General features: G+C 42.5%; 1 protein-coding gene across 1 annotated transcript in view; it reads right to left on the bottom strand.

Annotated features, from left to right (window-relative positions):
• Positions 1-7190: 7190 nt before the first annotated feature.
• The window catches only part of RMND5A (required for meiotic nuclear division 5 homolog A), a 58697-nt gene continuing 50717 nt past the window's right edge, over positions 7191-15170 (bottom strand). Inside the window, exon 9 of the mRNA XM_089692298.1 lies at positions 7191-9356. Coding sequence (XP_089548424.1) covers positions 9293-9356 — 64 coding nt within the window. The 3' untranslated portion in view covers positions 7191-9292. The remainder of the gene's footprint in view (positions 9357-15170) is intronic.

Consider the following 15170-nt stretch of genomic DNA (forward strand, 5'->3'; position numbering starts at 1 on the left):
TCTCAAACTCCATCAGGTTGGATGGGGAGCGTCTGTGCACAGCCATTTTCAGATCTCTCCAGAGATGTTCAATCGGGTTCAAGTCTGGGCTCTGGCTAGCCCACTCCAGGACATTCGCAGAGTTGGCCCGTAGCCACTCCTTTGTTATGTGGGCTGTGTGCTTAGGGTCGTTGTCCTGTTGAAAGATGAACCATCGCCCCAGTCTAAGGTCCAGAGTGCTGCAACAGGTTTTCATCAAGGATGTCTCTGTACGTTGCTGCATTCATCGTTCCTTCAATCCTGACTAGTCTCAGTTCCTGCCGCTGAAAACATCCCCACAGCATGATGCTGTCACCACCATGCTTCACTGTAGGGATGGTATTGGGCAGGTGGAGAGCAGTGCCTGGTTTCCTCCAGACATGATGCTTGGCATTCAGGCCAAAGAGTTCAATCTTTGTTTCATCAGACCAGAAGGTTTGTTTCTCATAGTCTGAGAGTCCCTCAAGTGCCTTTTGGCAAACTCCAGGCGGGCTGCCATTTGCCTTTTACTGAGGAGTGGCTTCCATCTGGCCACTCTACCATACAGACCTGATTGGTGGAGTGTTGCAGAGATGGTTCTTCTGGAAGGTTCTCATCTCTCCACAGAGAAACGCTGGAGCTCTTTCAGAGTGACCATTGGGTGCTCGGTTACCTCCCTGGCTAAGGCCCTTCTCCCTCGATCGCTCATTTTGGCCATGCGGCCCGCTCTAGGAAGATTCCTGGTGGTTCCATACTTCTTCCATTTACTTATGATGGAAGCCACTGTGCTCATTGGGACCTTCAATGCTGCAGACATTTTTCTGTACCCTTCCCCAGATCTGTGCGTTGATACAATCCTGTCTCGGAGGTCTGCGGACAATTCCTTGGACTTCATGGCTTGGTTTGTGATCTGACATGCACTGTTAACTGTGGGAACTTATATAGACAGATTTATGCCTTTCCTAATGTCCAATCAACTGAAAGGTGGACTCCAATCAAGTTCTGGAAACATCTCAAGGATGATCAGTGGGAACAGGATGTACCAGAGCTCAATTTTGAGTGTCATGGCAAAGGCTGTGAATACTTATGTACATATGTTTTGTTTTTATTTCGTTTTTTATTTTTAATAAATTGCAAAGATTTCAAAACAAACTTCTTTCACGTTGTCATTATGGGATATTGTTTGAGGAATGTTGAGGAAAAAATGTATTTAATTCATTTTGGAATAAGGCTGTGACAAAATGTGGCAAAAGTTAAACGCTGTAAATACTTTCTGGATGCACTGTATGTAAACCCAAAATTTCATATTCCTGATATGTGCTTGCTGTACTGCTTCCTTTGTGTGAATTCCCTGGTGTTCTTGTCAGTCCCTCTGCTTTCCTATTAAAAGAAAAAAAAACTGACCATACTAGACATAGGAGCATAGGATGGTCAGTTCTCTAGCTGTGCTGGGAACTCGGTGTGCTCTCCAATGATCAGACTTGTCTGTCGCACCTCCCTCTGCACAGCCATTCATTGGGAAGACCAGGGTACTGCTGTTTCTCCACCCTCACCTCTATGCAACTGAGAATGAAGGGTATGTGATCACTTTAAAAAAAAATGGACAAAAAAGATATTTATAATGTTTTTTTTTATATCTATGCACACATTTTACCTTTCATTGATAGTTCACACATACTTAAGAAGTGCAGGCTATTTAGAGGACACCCCAACATACTCAAAATGCATGTTAAATGCAAATATCTAAGAGTGCATGTGCGGGCGGCCGGAGCGGATGCAGATCCAACCGCTATGCACATTCCCAGCGCCTTAGGAGGATAAGTTAGCGGCTCCCAACCCTGATCCTCCCTGCCACTCACCTGATTGACTTACGGAGGAGGTGGGGGACCTCCGATACCCACCTGACCGGCTGTGAAACCCGTGGGCAGCTCCCGCATTGCCACGATAAGGAAGGGAGGGGGCGGCCACCTTCTTCGGCTCCCGGCGCTCTTCAGCTCCTGATTGTCAAGTGGATTCTCCTGCTTTTCCATCTGTGCCCCCGCACTACTCAGGGGACTCCGTGCTTATTACTCGTTTTGCTGATTTACTTCAGAGGGAATTGGAAAAAGCTACCACTAAACTGGCCTCTGACCTAAAGCAGGATTTTAGGGAGATCAGAAACCGTCTGGAGAACATTGAATCTAAAGTTGATACAGTTCACAGAGTGTCTCAGAATTCTAACAGGATTGCTGACCTACGAGACTTCTTGGATGAAGCTTATATGAAAATAGATGGTCTTGAGAACTGTGCCTGCCGGTACAATTTCCAGATTAGAGGCCTACCAGAAAAGGATATTGCCTCAGTTGCCCACTCCCTTATACTATCAGCGGTGCCGAATGCTGACGAAATCCACACAGAAATAGATTGTATCCATAGAGCTCTGGTCCCCTTAAAATCGGATGGGCCCCCTCGGGATGTAATTGTCAAACCTCATTTTTTCAGAATTGAGGCGGTGATGCGATACGACAGAGAACATCCAGATTTGGAAATCGATGGGTACAAGATTCAAGTCTTTGCAGACATTTCTCAAGCTACTATACAAAAACGGAGGGCGTTCAAACCACTGCTTTCACCTTTAATTCAAAGAGACATTCGTTATCGATGGAACTACCCTTTTTCGCTTACAATTTGCTGACAATGGCAAATCCTACATCTTTTCTACATTCTCTGAAAGAGAGAAACCTTTGTTGAACTTGGGCTTTATTTCCCTTAACCCCACAGAACCAATCCAAAGCTGATGGCTCTCCGCCCCCACTTTTGCCTCTATGGTTCCCCTCTCCCATGGAGAGGAAACCTGCTACTCTACGTCAGGTTCCTTGAGGACTCTGCTGGCTGCTAGCTGATTTATGTTTGGCAGGGACCTTTCCGTGGTCCTGTTATGGGACATTGGCTTCTGCCTTTGTTTTTTTTAATTGTTATTGCGTATGTTGTGATCTCTGGTTATATTGCCTTTATCTGTTGGCTAGATTGGTTACAGGCCAACTACTCTACTTTTCTGGTGTTAGGAACCTTTATTGTACATGTCTCTTACAGACCCCTTGACGCTGGGAAGAGTCTATGCGCTCTCCCAATTTAGAAGACTCTCCCCACTGCTTTGCTTTGGGGAAGACTCTTCCGTTCCTTGGCCATGTGTCTGGGAAATTTGGTATTCTACTGTTTTATGCCTCATATTATTGTGTTGCTACTCAGATTGACGCTAGCCATTTTCTGGGCGAAGCATCTTTTGTATCTTTCCTTTTCTTATCTTCCTTACTTTTTTTCATGGTTTCTATTTGAGGGTCATCTCGGGATTTTTTCCTTCGGTCCTGGATACTTGATATCCCATACGGTGGGTGTGCAGGTCTCACCATCGCTGCTTTGAATTTTTTCTCTGTCCACCTTAAAATCTAATAGTAGCATTGTTCGCTTGCTCTCTCATAATGTGCAAGGATTGGGATCCTCCTCTAAGCATCTTAAGGTTTTTTCTTGTTATAAGTCCCTAGGAGCTGATATAGTCGCTCTTCTTCAGGAAAACCATTTTGTTTCATCTTTCAAACCTATATTCATAAGGATTTCCCTGTATGCTATTTCGCTAACGCATCTGAAAAGAAATGAGGAGTGGTGTCTGTGACGGTGCGCGGCGTCAGACCCCAGCCCTTCTCACCAACTTGTCACCAAAGGACCAGCCGATCTCGCACCGCGCTATCACTTGCGTAACAATGCCACTCTCAGCTGCGCCCTGCACAAAGATTTTCCAGCTTGCAGGACCACAATCTATGTGCCAGCAGCCTGAGAGCGATTGTTATCGAGTCAGGTTAATTACGCAATTAACCCTTTACACTGCCACCACCACCTTTTTACAGAGAAGGAAACTCACAAATCTTAGCAGTAACACTATGTTTGAATAAGCGTCTGCATACACACTGCCACCGCAGACAGATGTATACAGAGGTTTTGAAACACACAGTAGCACTCTCCAGCGACAGGGACTCTTAGTTTGCATTAGAAGTTTTAGAGAGAGTTTCAACACTTTTCAGAAAATAGGATATATTACTAAAAAGGTCAAAATGGTGCAATAAAAATATTTACAGAAAAGATGTAGCCTATCTATATAAGAAGGTAGATACTTGCAGAAGTCCTTGGTTTAAGCAGATTCCAAGTGTCCAAACAAAAGGGTTGCCTTTTCTCCCAAAGATGGTTCCTGCTGTTAAAAGGGAGAATCTCTTCTTCTTTACTCCAGGCATGACAGCCTTTTTTCTAGTGTCCCAGCAGGGGGTGTCTACTGAAGCCAAGAGCCAATCGCCTCATTTGGGGAGGTGTTAGGCGGAGACCCAAGCTGCGACCAAATCCCTCACAAGTTTATACCATGGTCAATAACCTTCACTAGGTACATGTACAGTTGTGTTCAAAATAATAGCAGTCAGACATCACTAACCTGATCAATCACTGTTTTTGGTAGAAATGATATTTCTAGATGGCAAATAATTTACTAGCAGGAGTAGTAGAGTAATAGAAATCCAACAGACCCAACGGTCATGACATGCATGCTGCTGATTCTGTGTAATTGAATCACTAATTGAAAGGGGCATGTTCAAAATAATAGCAGTGTGGAGTTCTATTAGTGAGGTCATTCATTCTTTGAAAAACAGGTGGCAATTATTGCCCTTATTTAAGGAAGGAAGGCAGCAAATGTTGTACATGCTGGTTACAGTGCATTTCTCTCTGAAATTCTGAGGAAAATGGGTCGTTCCAGACATTGTTCAGAAGAACAGCGTACCTTGATTAAAAAGTTGATTGGAGAGGGGAAAACATATAAAGAAGTACAGAAAATGATAGGCTGCTCAGCTAAAATGATCGCAAATGCTTTAAAATGGCAACCAAAACCTGAAAGACGTGGAAGAAAGCAAAAAACTACCATTCGAATGGATAGAATAATAGCCAAAATGGCAAGGACTCAGCCAACAATCAGCTCCAGGAAGATGAAAGAAGGTGTAAAGTTACCTGTGAGGACTGTTACAATTAGAAGACGCCTATGTGAAGCCAAGCTATCTGCAAGAAGCCCCCGCAAAGTCCCACTGTTGAAAAAAAGACGTGCTGAAGAGGTTACAATTTGCCAAAGAGCACATTGACTGGCCTAAAGAGAAATGGCGCAACATTTTGTGGACTGATGAAAGTAAGATTGTTCTTTTTGGGTCTAGTGGCCGGAGACAGTTTGTCAGACGACCCCCAAACACTGAATTCAAGCCACAGTACACTGTGAAGACAGTGAAGCATGCTGGTGCAAGCATCATGATATGGGGATGTTTCTCATACTACGGTGTTGGGCCTATTTATCGCATACCAGGGATCATGGATCAGTTTGAATACATCAGAATACTTGAAGAGGTCATGCTGCCTTATGCTGAAGAGGAAATGCCCTTGAAATGGGTGTTCCAACAAGACAACCACCCCAAACACACCACTAAACGTGCAACATCTTGGTTCCAGATCAACAAGATTGACGTTATGGAGTGGCCAGCCCAATCCCCGGATCTTAATCCAATAGAGAACTTGTGGGGTGACATCATAAATGCAGTTTCTGAGGCAAAACCAAGAAATAGAGAAGAACTGTGGAATGTAGTCCAATCATCCTGGGCTGGAATACCTGTTCACAGTAGCCAGAAGTTGGGTGACTCCATGCAACACAGATGTACAGCAGTTCTCAGAAACAGTGCGACTACAACCAAATATTCATTAAGTGATTCAAAGGAAAGCAAAATCTTCAAACATTTTTCAGTTTATATAGTGAATGTTTGAGTTTGTAAAGAAGAATACAAACACTGCTATTTTTTTATGAACAGTCTAATATTCACTTTTCTTCAATTTTTTTTGGAGGAACAACACAAATTTGATTTATTTTTCTTCATGTTTTGATTTGGAATAGAATGTGTCGTGTTCCCAATGCATTTGTGTGTATGGAAATAAAAGCTATTAGAAGGATTTTCAGCTTTATTCACTTTTTTTCAACACACTGCTATTATTTTGAACACAACTGTGTATATGTGTATATATATATATATATATATATATATATATATATATACACACACACTTTAGCACTCCTTTGATAAAGTCAGGTGACAAAACACGTGTCAGGGCCGGGCCTCAAGACTTATTCTGTAATGAGGCATCCACCTTACTTCCCCCGCCAGAAGAGATGTATTGTTCATGTGCAGCGAGAACGATCGGGTGAGCCGCTCACTTCATGTGATATACAGATACCCCAGGGGGGTTATCCTCTGGAGCATGTGGCGATATCTGAGTGCACTTTACTCAATCAATTATCGTTATGTTGTTCACGTGGTGATTTCGGTGGATCAATAAGGACTTTGCACTTCATCACTATTTTTTTCAGTTGATGGGCTTATGTCAAATGATTCAAATATTTGTGTATATTTAGTGTCATATTTTCACTCTGCTAGTGTAGAAGTATATATTTATTTATGCGCTGATTTTATTCATCATTGTTTCATTAGGTGATTATTGCATTATTCACTATTAGGACAGCTGCATGCTTACTCATTCTATGCACTCATTTATTGACTTAGGCAAGTGTTTTATTATGCATTTTTTCAGGTGTTAGATGTAAGGATTCCTTCACTGTGGAAAGATTTCCTCTCACTTCTTAATTTGACTATGGGACAGAAAGGGAAGGGTAACCTCCCCAATGAGACACAGATGGTAAAAAAAGAAAAACCTAACAGGTTATAACCCTCCCTTACTCTATCTACAATGAAAACGCAAGTTTTTTGCATTCGTTGTAAAGTGTTTGCTTTACTCATTTCCACTTGCTGCAAAACATTCTAGCAGCAGATCTAAAACGGTACCTTTGGGTATAGGGGGTCACTTCTCTCAGACACCCACAACAGGTTTGCTTTTAGCAAGCAAAAGCTGATAAGTCAGTAATCTTTTAGCTCCATGGACACTAGTTTCTTTTTCGCCCCTAGAAGTAGTGTTATCCTATGTATCCATGCACACTATTGTAGGCTAGAAGCATATTTCAAGCTGCAGCTTCTAGCAGCAGAAAAAAAAACTGCTTTTTGGCATTTTGACATTTCCTTTATGTATGTTTTGTTTGTTACATCATTTTTTTTTATTTTTTTTTTTTACACTGCTTGACCCAGCACCAAGAAAGCCAAAGTCATAATTTTTTTTTATTGAATATTCTGGTCACACAAACAGTTCTTAAATTCAATAAAAGCACAATATAACTCCCCATTATATTCTAGCAGCAAATAGCATCTCACTCTTTATATAAATTATAGACATTGGGTTTATTTACAAGTCGCTCGTGTTTTAAGTACAGCAAGGGGAAAAAAAAAAAAAAAAAAAAAGGGGGGGGGGGGGGGGGGAGGAGGAACTCTTTCAAAAGGAAACTCTGAATATTACAGCAAATTTTTTTCTCAGCAAAAAAATACAGGTTAAACTTTCTATTGGCTATGGTCTTTACCAGACACCTCTGTAGTATTGTTCAGTTATATACAACATACAAGGGAATAGAATTCACAACATAGTTCTATAATAACAATTAAAGAACTCGAGAAAAAAAAAAAAAATTATAAAAAAATAAAAAAAAGGGGTCTGAATGGCTAAAACAATCAAAGTTTAACTTGTCATTTTATCTGGTAACAACCAGACCAGGAGGGAAGAGGAAGCATACAGTGGGGCCTGGCTGAAATATATAATTATTTTATCAAACCTTTCAAACAATAATGAAGTCTTCTGAGGGGGGATCTAAAATAAACAAACATACACAAAATGAACAGGGTGCATATTATCTTATCAGAGATCATCTCTCCTGCTACTGGCTATCTTTTGCATTCAATTCATTTGCACTCAATTACTTCGGGATCGATCACACAGCCCCATACAGAGTGAAGAATCATTTATTTTTCTGTACTAGAGCTGAGCTGTGTGCAGGCAGCCAATATAGATTTAGGGACTCAGCTGTAAGAACACATTTGCACAGCTGAGTTTGATAGGTACGCAGGGACTATGGCACAGACCCCAACAAACAAGCTCTGTGACCAGGTCTGTGCACCTGTCAGATTGAGCTGTGCGGTTGAGTCCCATACAGCCAATGCATATTCATTCACTTATATGGGCTGCCTGGACGCAGTGGGGTTTATTTACTAAAGCTGGAGAGTCCAAAATCAGACTCCCTTCTGCATAGAAACCAATCAGCTTCCAGGTTTCATTGCCAAAGCTTCATTGAACAAGCTGAGGTTAGAAGCTGATTGGTTTCTATGCAGAAGGGAGTCTGATTTTGCACTCTCCAGCTTTAGTAAATAAACCCCAGTTAGTCACTAGTACAGAAAAAATAAACAAATGGCTTTTCCAGCTTCATGCTGCCGAGTGCCCATGTGAATGATCCCTTGTCTGTTTGCAGTCTCCTTCACCTCTCCTTGTGAATGTGTTACAATATAATAAAACTGTTAAAATACAATGCCATTGGCAAGGCTAACAGTATGTCCACCCAGTGACCAACATGTGTGGACAACAATGTAAACAGTGAACGCCAAACTCTAAAAACGTAACGTTAGGCATAGACACAAGGTCAGATGAAAGTGCAGGCACTATCCGACTCCTGCCAGATGCAGTCCTACTGGCCAATCCATAAACCTATGCTTCGCTTACCTGAGTCTACATGTTCAACTGAATGTGGTGGGGGAAAGAAAACAGACAGCTCCTGTCTCCAGCTTATCTAGAGAAGAACCATTCTTTAAAATCTGTCTGATAGCTTTCTCCTCGAAGACTGGTCCGCCTTCTGCATGAGGACATTACACAGCCTGGATGAAGCTGTTGAGCTCAGGCAACGGTCATCTCAAGCCTAAACTCACAAATCAGACCAAAAAAAAAAAAGGAGTTCTCTGCAGCATACTGAGAGAGCTTTAATGTTTTGCCTACACAAACTAAATAATAGGAGAGGATCAAGAGTATTTTGGTAATGAACAATAAAAATGTTTACATCATCTTTTGCTTAGCAAGTACAAAAACCTGCATAACTTGACCAGTGACGATGTTTGGTCAGGTATGGAGACCATGCTAAGAGGTTGCCTGGTCCGATCAAGATATTTTATTGTCAGGATTTTACATGTCAGTAGTGTCTTGGTGGAATTATCTTTCAGGATGATCTTGGTTTTCTGCTTCTCTTTTCTTAAATGCACATGAAAAAAAATAAAAATAAAAATAAAAAAACCATGAGGCCATCCAGCACTATAGGAACAAGTCCCTGTTTTCAGAAGTAGATCTGCTTAGCATCTCCTGGACTCTGCTCCATCGGGCAATACGGGCATTTTAATCTGCAGAAAGAGACATTTTAATGCGTTAAGAAGCATGTTGGAGAAACAACAAAATAACTTATTCAGTAAGGTGTTACAAACAGAAAAGAATAGTAAGCCATAGCAGTCAGTCAGAATTCAGTCTACAGATCAGCCCAAAAATGTGTTGGGTTATAACATATTGCTTTTTGTTAGAAAGCAAGTCCTCCTGTCTTCCCACTGCTGAATGGTAAGGATCTATTCACCCGGGACCCCCACCAATCAACAATTTAAAGTATATCTAAAAGAGAAAAAAAAAAACTTTTAGATTGGCCATAGACTGAGGGAATTTCTTTCCTGCAACCACGGGTTGACAGTGTTGACAAGGGAATCCATTGTGTTCTCCCGGCAGGGTGGCAGGGCTGCAATCCCCACTGGGATAACATAGCTGTTATACCCGCTAGCAATAATCACTGCTACCAATAATCATATGGAAAATCCAGCAGGCTAGTTTTACCCAAGTTGTTTGATCAATAAAGCTGGTACATTCAGCCTCCCATATATGGTTTGAATATCGTCCGGTTCCTACTGGATTTCCTTTTTTGTCTTCCTACTGAACCGGCCGAGATTCAGACAGTCTGTGGCCAGAATTAGTGTTTGATAGAACAGCGAGGCATAATAATCATTCAAGTCTTTTTACAGTCCACATTCTTCTCAGGGAGATTTGCCTTCTCCTTGGCAATGGGACTGAAACTGAAGGAAAATCCAAACTTTTGAGTTGTTACCAATTAGGGTGAGCTTTGGGCTGACCACAAGCTCAACTACACAAAAATGGCAACCGTCCCAACCTATAACCAGCCTTAGCAGTAAGGTGCACGCGGAAGGGCAATGCACATCACAGACAAAAAAGGAAATCCCAGCAACACTTACCAGCCAGCTTGCAAAACAACCAATATGGCCCTTTCTAACCCTCTGATTTTAATGCATACTGTTAGACAGGGCCATATTGGTTGTTTCGCAAGCTGGCAAGTGTTGCTGGGATTTCCTTTTTTGTCTGTGATGTGCATTGCCCTTCCGTGTGCACCTTACTGCTAAGGCTGGTTATAGTGTCAGGGAACGAGGAGCCAGACACACAAGGAGGTGCAATTAAAGGTAGGTTTATTAATATAAAAATAAGACAAGAGTCTATGCAAGTCCAACAGAGGAAATCGTAGCCAAAGCCGGGATCAGGAGCCAGGAAGAATGATCGCCAGAGCCGGGATCAGGAGCCAGGAAGAATGATCGCCAGAGCCGGGATCAGGAGCCAGGAAGAGTCTTAGCCAAAGCCGAGTCGGTATCCAGGAAAGCAATGAGTAGCTAAACAGGAGCTTGCTGTTGTGCAACAGACAGGACACGAATGCAATGGACAGCCACAAACAGCAGACTTATATATGATAAGCCGCCACCTTCTGGGGGAGGAGCCACAGAGGGCTGAAAGCATAAAGGATCCCACAATGCTTTGCAGACACCCAAGATGGATGCCAGCAAATGGTCTGTGGAAAGGTAGGACCTTGACATATAGGTTGGGACGGTTGCCATTTTTGTGTAGTTGGCTATTCTGGACACAAGGACACACTGGATGCCTTTGCTGTCATTTGGTATAGCTGGGCGTCACATGCATCCCTATACCTTTAAGGAGGTATGGGCTCCTCCAGGCACACCTGTCCTCTACCTATTCATTGATACATGTGCTCCTACAATGGAGAATTTGAAAATTTTAGTTCGGTCCACAGTATACAGAGGACCCTTGACGTGGGACTGTGCACACATTTGCAAATACATGCGTAAGCCAAACAAAACTCTCTGTTTTTAACGCAAACTGTTAGACGGGGTCAAATTGGTTGTTTCGCAAGCTGGCTGGCAAGTGTTGCTGGGATTTTCTTTTTTGTCTGTGATGACCACAAGTTCAACCTGAACCCAGTCTTTTTTGCTGTTTTGCGTACACACTGGCCAGTGGGTATCCTGCGCAATGTAACTGACAAAATATGGATCTATCAATTGCAATGGAAGTATCACTGAAGCACCACTGTCATTCAGTCTGCCATTGTGGCAGCAAGTTACCACAGTTAGGTGTAACTCCTTGTAAGTTATGTGGATCTATTGAATTGCAATGTAGGTGGGAAAAAAAAAATTCCTGTTTTTGTGCAAAGTTTTCTGGAAAGGGTGTATAACAGTGTGCAGAGGGTATATTCAGAACTTGCAGTGTTAGCACGTGGTCACAACCCTTTAGCACCTGATGGGTTATATACTGTATATGTATAAGCTATTGGGATTTAAGACATAGGTATATCTTATTTGTTTCCTATAGCTTGTGTCTATTTGCCTAATATTGGCACTATATCCACTGGGGCATTTGCTTTTTGCAGAGCAGAGTAGGGACTGGCCAGAGAGGGATTACTTTGATGTAGATGGCCAGCCTAACATACACTCACCGGCCACTTTACAAGGTACACCTGTTGAATTGCTTGGTAACACAAATTGCTAATCAGTCAATCACAAGGCAACAACTCAATGCATTTAGGCATCTAGAAATGGTGAAGACTTGCTGAAGTCAGAATGGAGGAGAAAGGGATTTAAATGAACATGGCATGGTTGTTGATGCCAGACGGGTTGGTCTGAGTGGTGCTGATCTATTGGGATTTTCACGCAAAACCATCTCTAGGGTTTACTAGAGAATGGTCCGAAAAGGAGAAAATATCCAGTGAGTGGCAGTTGTGTGGACAAAAATGCCTTGCTGATGTCAGAGGAGATTGGGCAGACTGTAATCAGTGGATACTTGAGTTACTGTTGCCTTTCTATCATCTCAAACCAGACAAGGTATGCAGAATACCATCTCTGAACGCACATGTCGAACCTTGAAGCAGATGGGCTACAGCAGCAAAAGACCACACCGGGTGCCACTCTTGTCAGCTAAGAACAGGAAACGGAGTCTACAATTCGCACAGACTCACCAAAATTGGACAATAGAAGAGTGGAAAAACGTTGCCTAGTCTGAGGAGTCTCGATTTCAGCTATGACATTCAGATGGTAGGGTCAGAATTTTGCGTAAACAGAAAGCATGGATCCATCCTGCCTTGTATCAACCATTCAGGCTGTAGGTGGTGATGTAATGGTGTGGGGGATATTTTCTTGGCACACTTTGGGCCCATTAAGCATCATTTAAAAGACACATCCTACAAGAGAATTATTGCTGACCATGTCCATCCCTTTATGACTACAGTGTACCCATCTTTTGATGGCTCCTTCCAGCAGGATAATGCACCATGTCACACAGCTGAAATCACCTCAAAACTAGTTTCTTGACAATGCGTTCACTGCACTCCAATAGCCTCCACAGTCACCAGATCTCAATCCAATAGAGCACCTTTGGGATGTGGTGGAATGGGAGATTCGCATCATGGATGTGCAGCCGACAAATATGCAGCAACTGCGTGATGCTATCATGTCAATATGGACCAAAATCTTAGAGGAATGTTTCCAACACCTTGTTAAATCTATGCCATGAAGAATTAAGGCAGTTCTGAAGACAAAGGATGGATCTTATTTCACAGTATGAGTGTTTTTATTTACTTTTTTTGTGAATGAGTAACAAGAGGTACTATTTAGCTTGCACTCATTCACCTAGGGCAGTGGTCGGCAAGCCGCGGCTCGCGAGCCACATGCGGCTCTTTACCCAGTCTAATGCGGCTCTTCTGTGTGCCGGGCGCCTGCTCCCCTCCCTCCTCTCGGTCGGCCGCTCCCCTGCCTCCTCTCGGTTGGCAGCCCCAAAAGTCCGCGCGGACCTTTTAATCCGGCTTGCGGATGTGGCTGTCAGGATGTGTGTAGGCGGGGCAGCGTGCCGAACGTGAGGGGAGGGGAGCTAGGCTCCTCTCACAGTCCGCCCTGAAGACCCGAACGGCGCGGGAAGACAGCGAGAGGAACGCAAAAGGTAAGTGAATTGACACGGGGGACTTGGCTTACTAGAAGGGGGGGGGGGGAATAGTACTGTGGGGGATGAAATACTATATGAGGGATGAATTACTTTATGAGGGATGAAATACTATATGGGGGGATGAAATACTATATGGGGGATGAATTACTATATCAGGGATGAATTACTATATGAGGGATGAAATACTATATGGGGGGATGAAATACTATATGAGGGATGAAATACTATATGGGGGATGAATTACTATATGAGGGATGAATTACTGTATGAGGGATGAAATACTATATGGGGGGATGAAATACTATATGAGGGATGAAATACTATATGAGGGGATGAAATACTATATGGGGGGATGAAATACTATATGGGGGATGAAATACTATATGAGGGATGAAATACTATATGAGGGATGAAATACTATATGAGGGATGAATTACTATATGAGGGATGAAATACTATATGGGGGGATGAAATACTATATGGGGGGATGAAATACTATATGGGGGGATGAAATACTATATGAGGGATGAATTACTATATGAGGGATGAAATACTATATGGGGGGATGAAATACTATATGGGGGGATGAAATACTATATGAGGGATGAATTACTATATGGGGGGATGAAATACTATATGAGGGATGAATTACTATATGAGGGATGAAATACTATATGAGGGATGAAATACTATATGGGGGGATGAAATACTATATGAGGGATGAAATACTATATGGGGGGATGAAATACTATATGAGGGATGAAATACTATATGAGGGATGAATTACTATATGGGGGATGAAATACTATATGAGGGATGAAATACTATATGGGGGATGAAATACTATATGGGGGATGAAATACTATACGGGGGATGAAATACTATACGGGGGATGAAATACTATACGAGGGATGAAATACTATACGGGGGATGAATTGCTATGGGGGATGAATTACTATATGGGGGATGAATTACTATGGGGGATGAATTACTATATGGAGGATGAATTACTATATGGGGGATGAATTACTATATGGGGGATGAATTACTATGGGGGATGAATTACTATGGGGGATGAATTACACTATGGGGGATGAATTACACTATGGGGGATGAATTACTATATGGGGGATGAATTACTATGGGGGATGAATTACTATATGGGAGATGTATTTTCAGTTTTAAAAATGTGGCTCTCAAAATAAATTTCAATCATGGTTTTGGCGAGATTTGGCTCAGTTGAAAAAAAAGGTTGCCCACCACTGACCTAGGGGGATGGACAGATATTTGGGGGCTCTCGTATTTAAAGGGGCTTCCAGATACTAACAAAAGATGTGCTAATAACACTGGCTGAACAAACTTCCAATTTGGCAAGTGTCCACACACTTTTGGCTAAGTAATATGGAGTGATGGTCCAATGCCCACAAGCTTCTGGCCATTTAATGTGAATCTACTTCATTTTTAAAACCTCACTTAACCACTTGCCGCCCAGCCACTGTAGATATACGGCGGCAGGGCGGCACTCGCAGGCAAAAATCACGTTTTAAAACGTGTGTTTTGTAAACAAATAGGGGGCGCGCGCGAGGCGCACCGCCGCCCTATCTGTCCCGCCGATCACTGCCGCAGGTGTGAGTCGCCGGGTCAAAGCCGGACCTTAGCGGCTGTTTCCCAGTGATCGGCGGCAAACAGTGACAGACAGCACAGCTGCAGTAGCTGTGCTGTCTGTCACTTCCCTGTCAGCTCGAGGATGAGCTGATCGAGAAAGAGAAACAGTTTCTCTTTCTCCCAAAAACCCACAATTATAGTGAAAAAAATCAAGACCCAAAAAGATTACCCAAAAATAAAAAATATCAAATATATATAAAAGAACAAAAATAAAATAAAGT

The sequence above is a fragment of the Staurois parvus genome, unplaced genomic scaffold (assembly GCF_062004578.1).
Source record: "Staurois parvus isolate SC_StPar_1 unplaced genomic scaffold, SC_StPar_1.0 ptg000581l, whole genome shotgun sequence".
Taxonomy (NCBI): Eukaryota; Metazoa; Chordata; class Amphibia; order Anura; family Ranidae; genus Staurois; species Staurois parvus.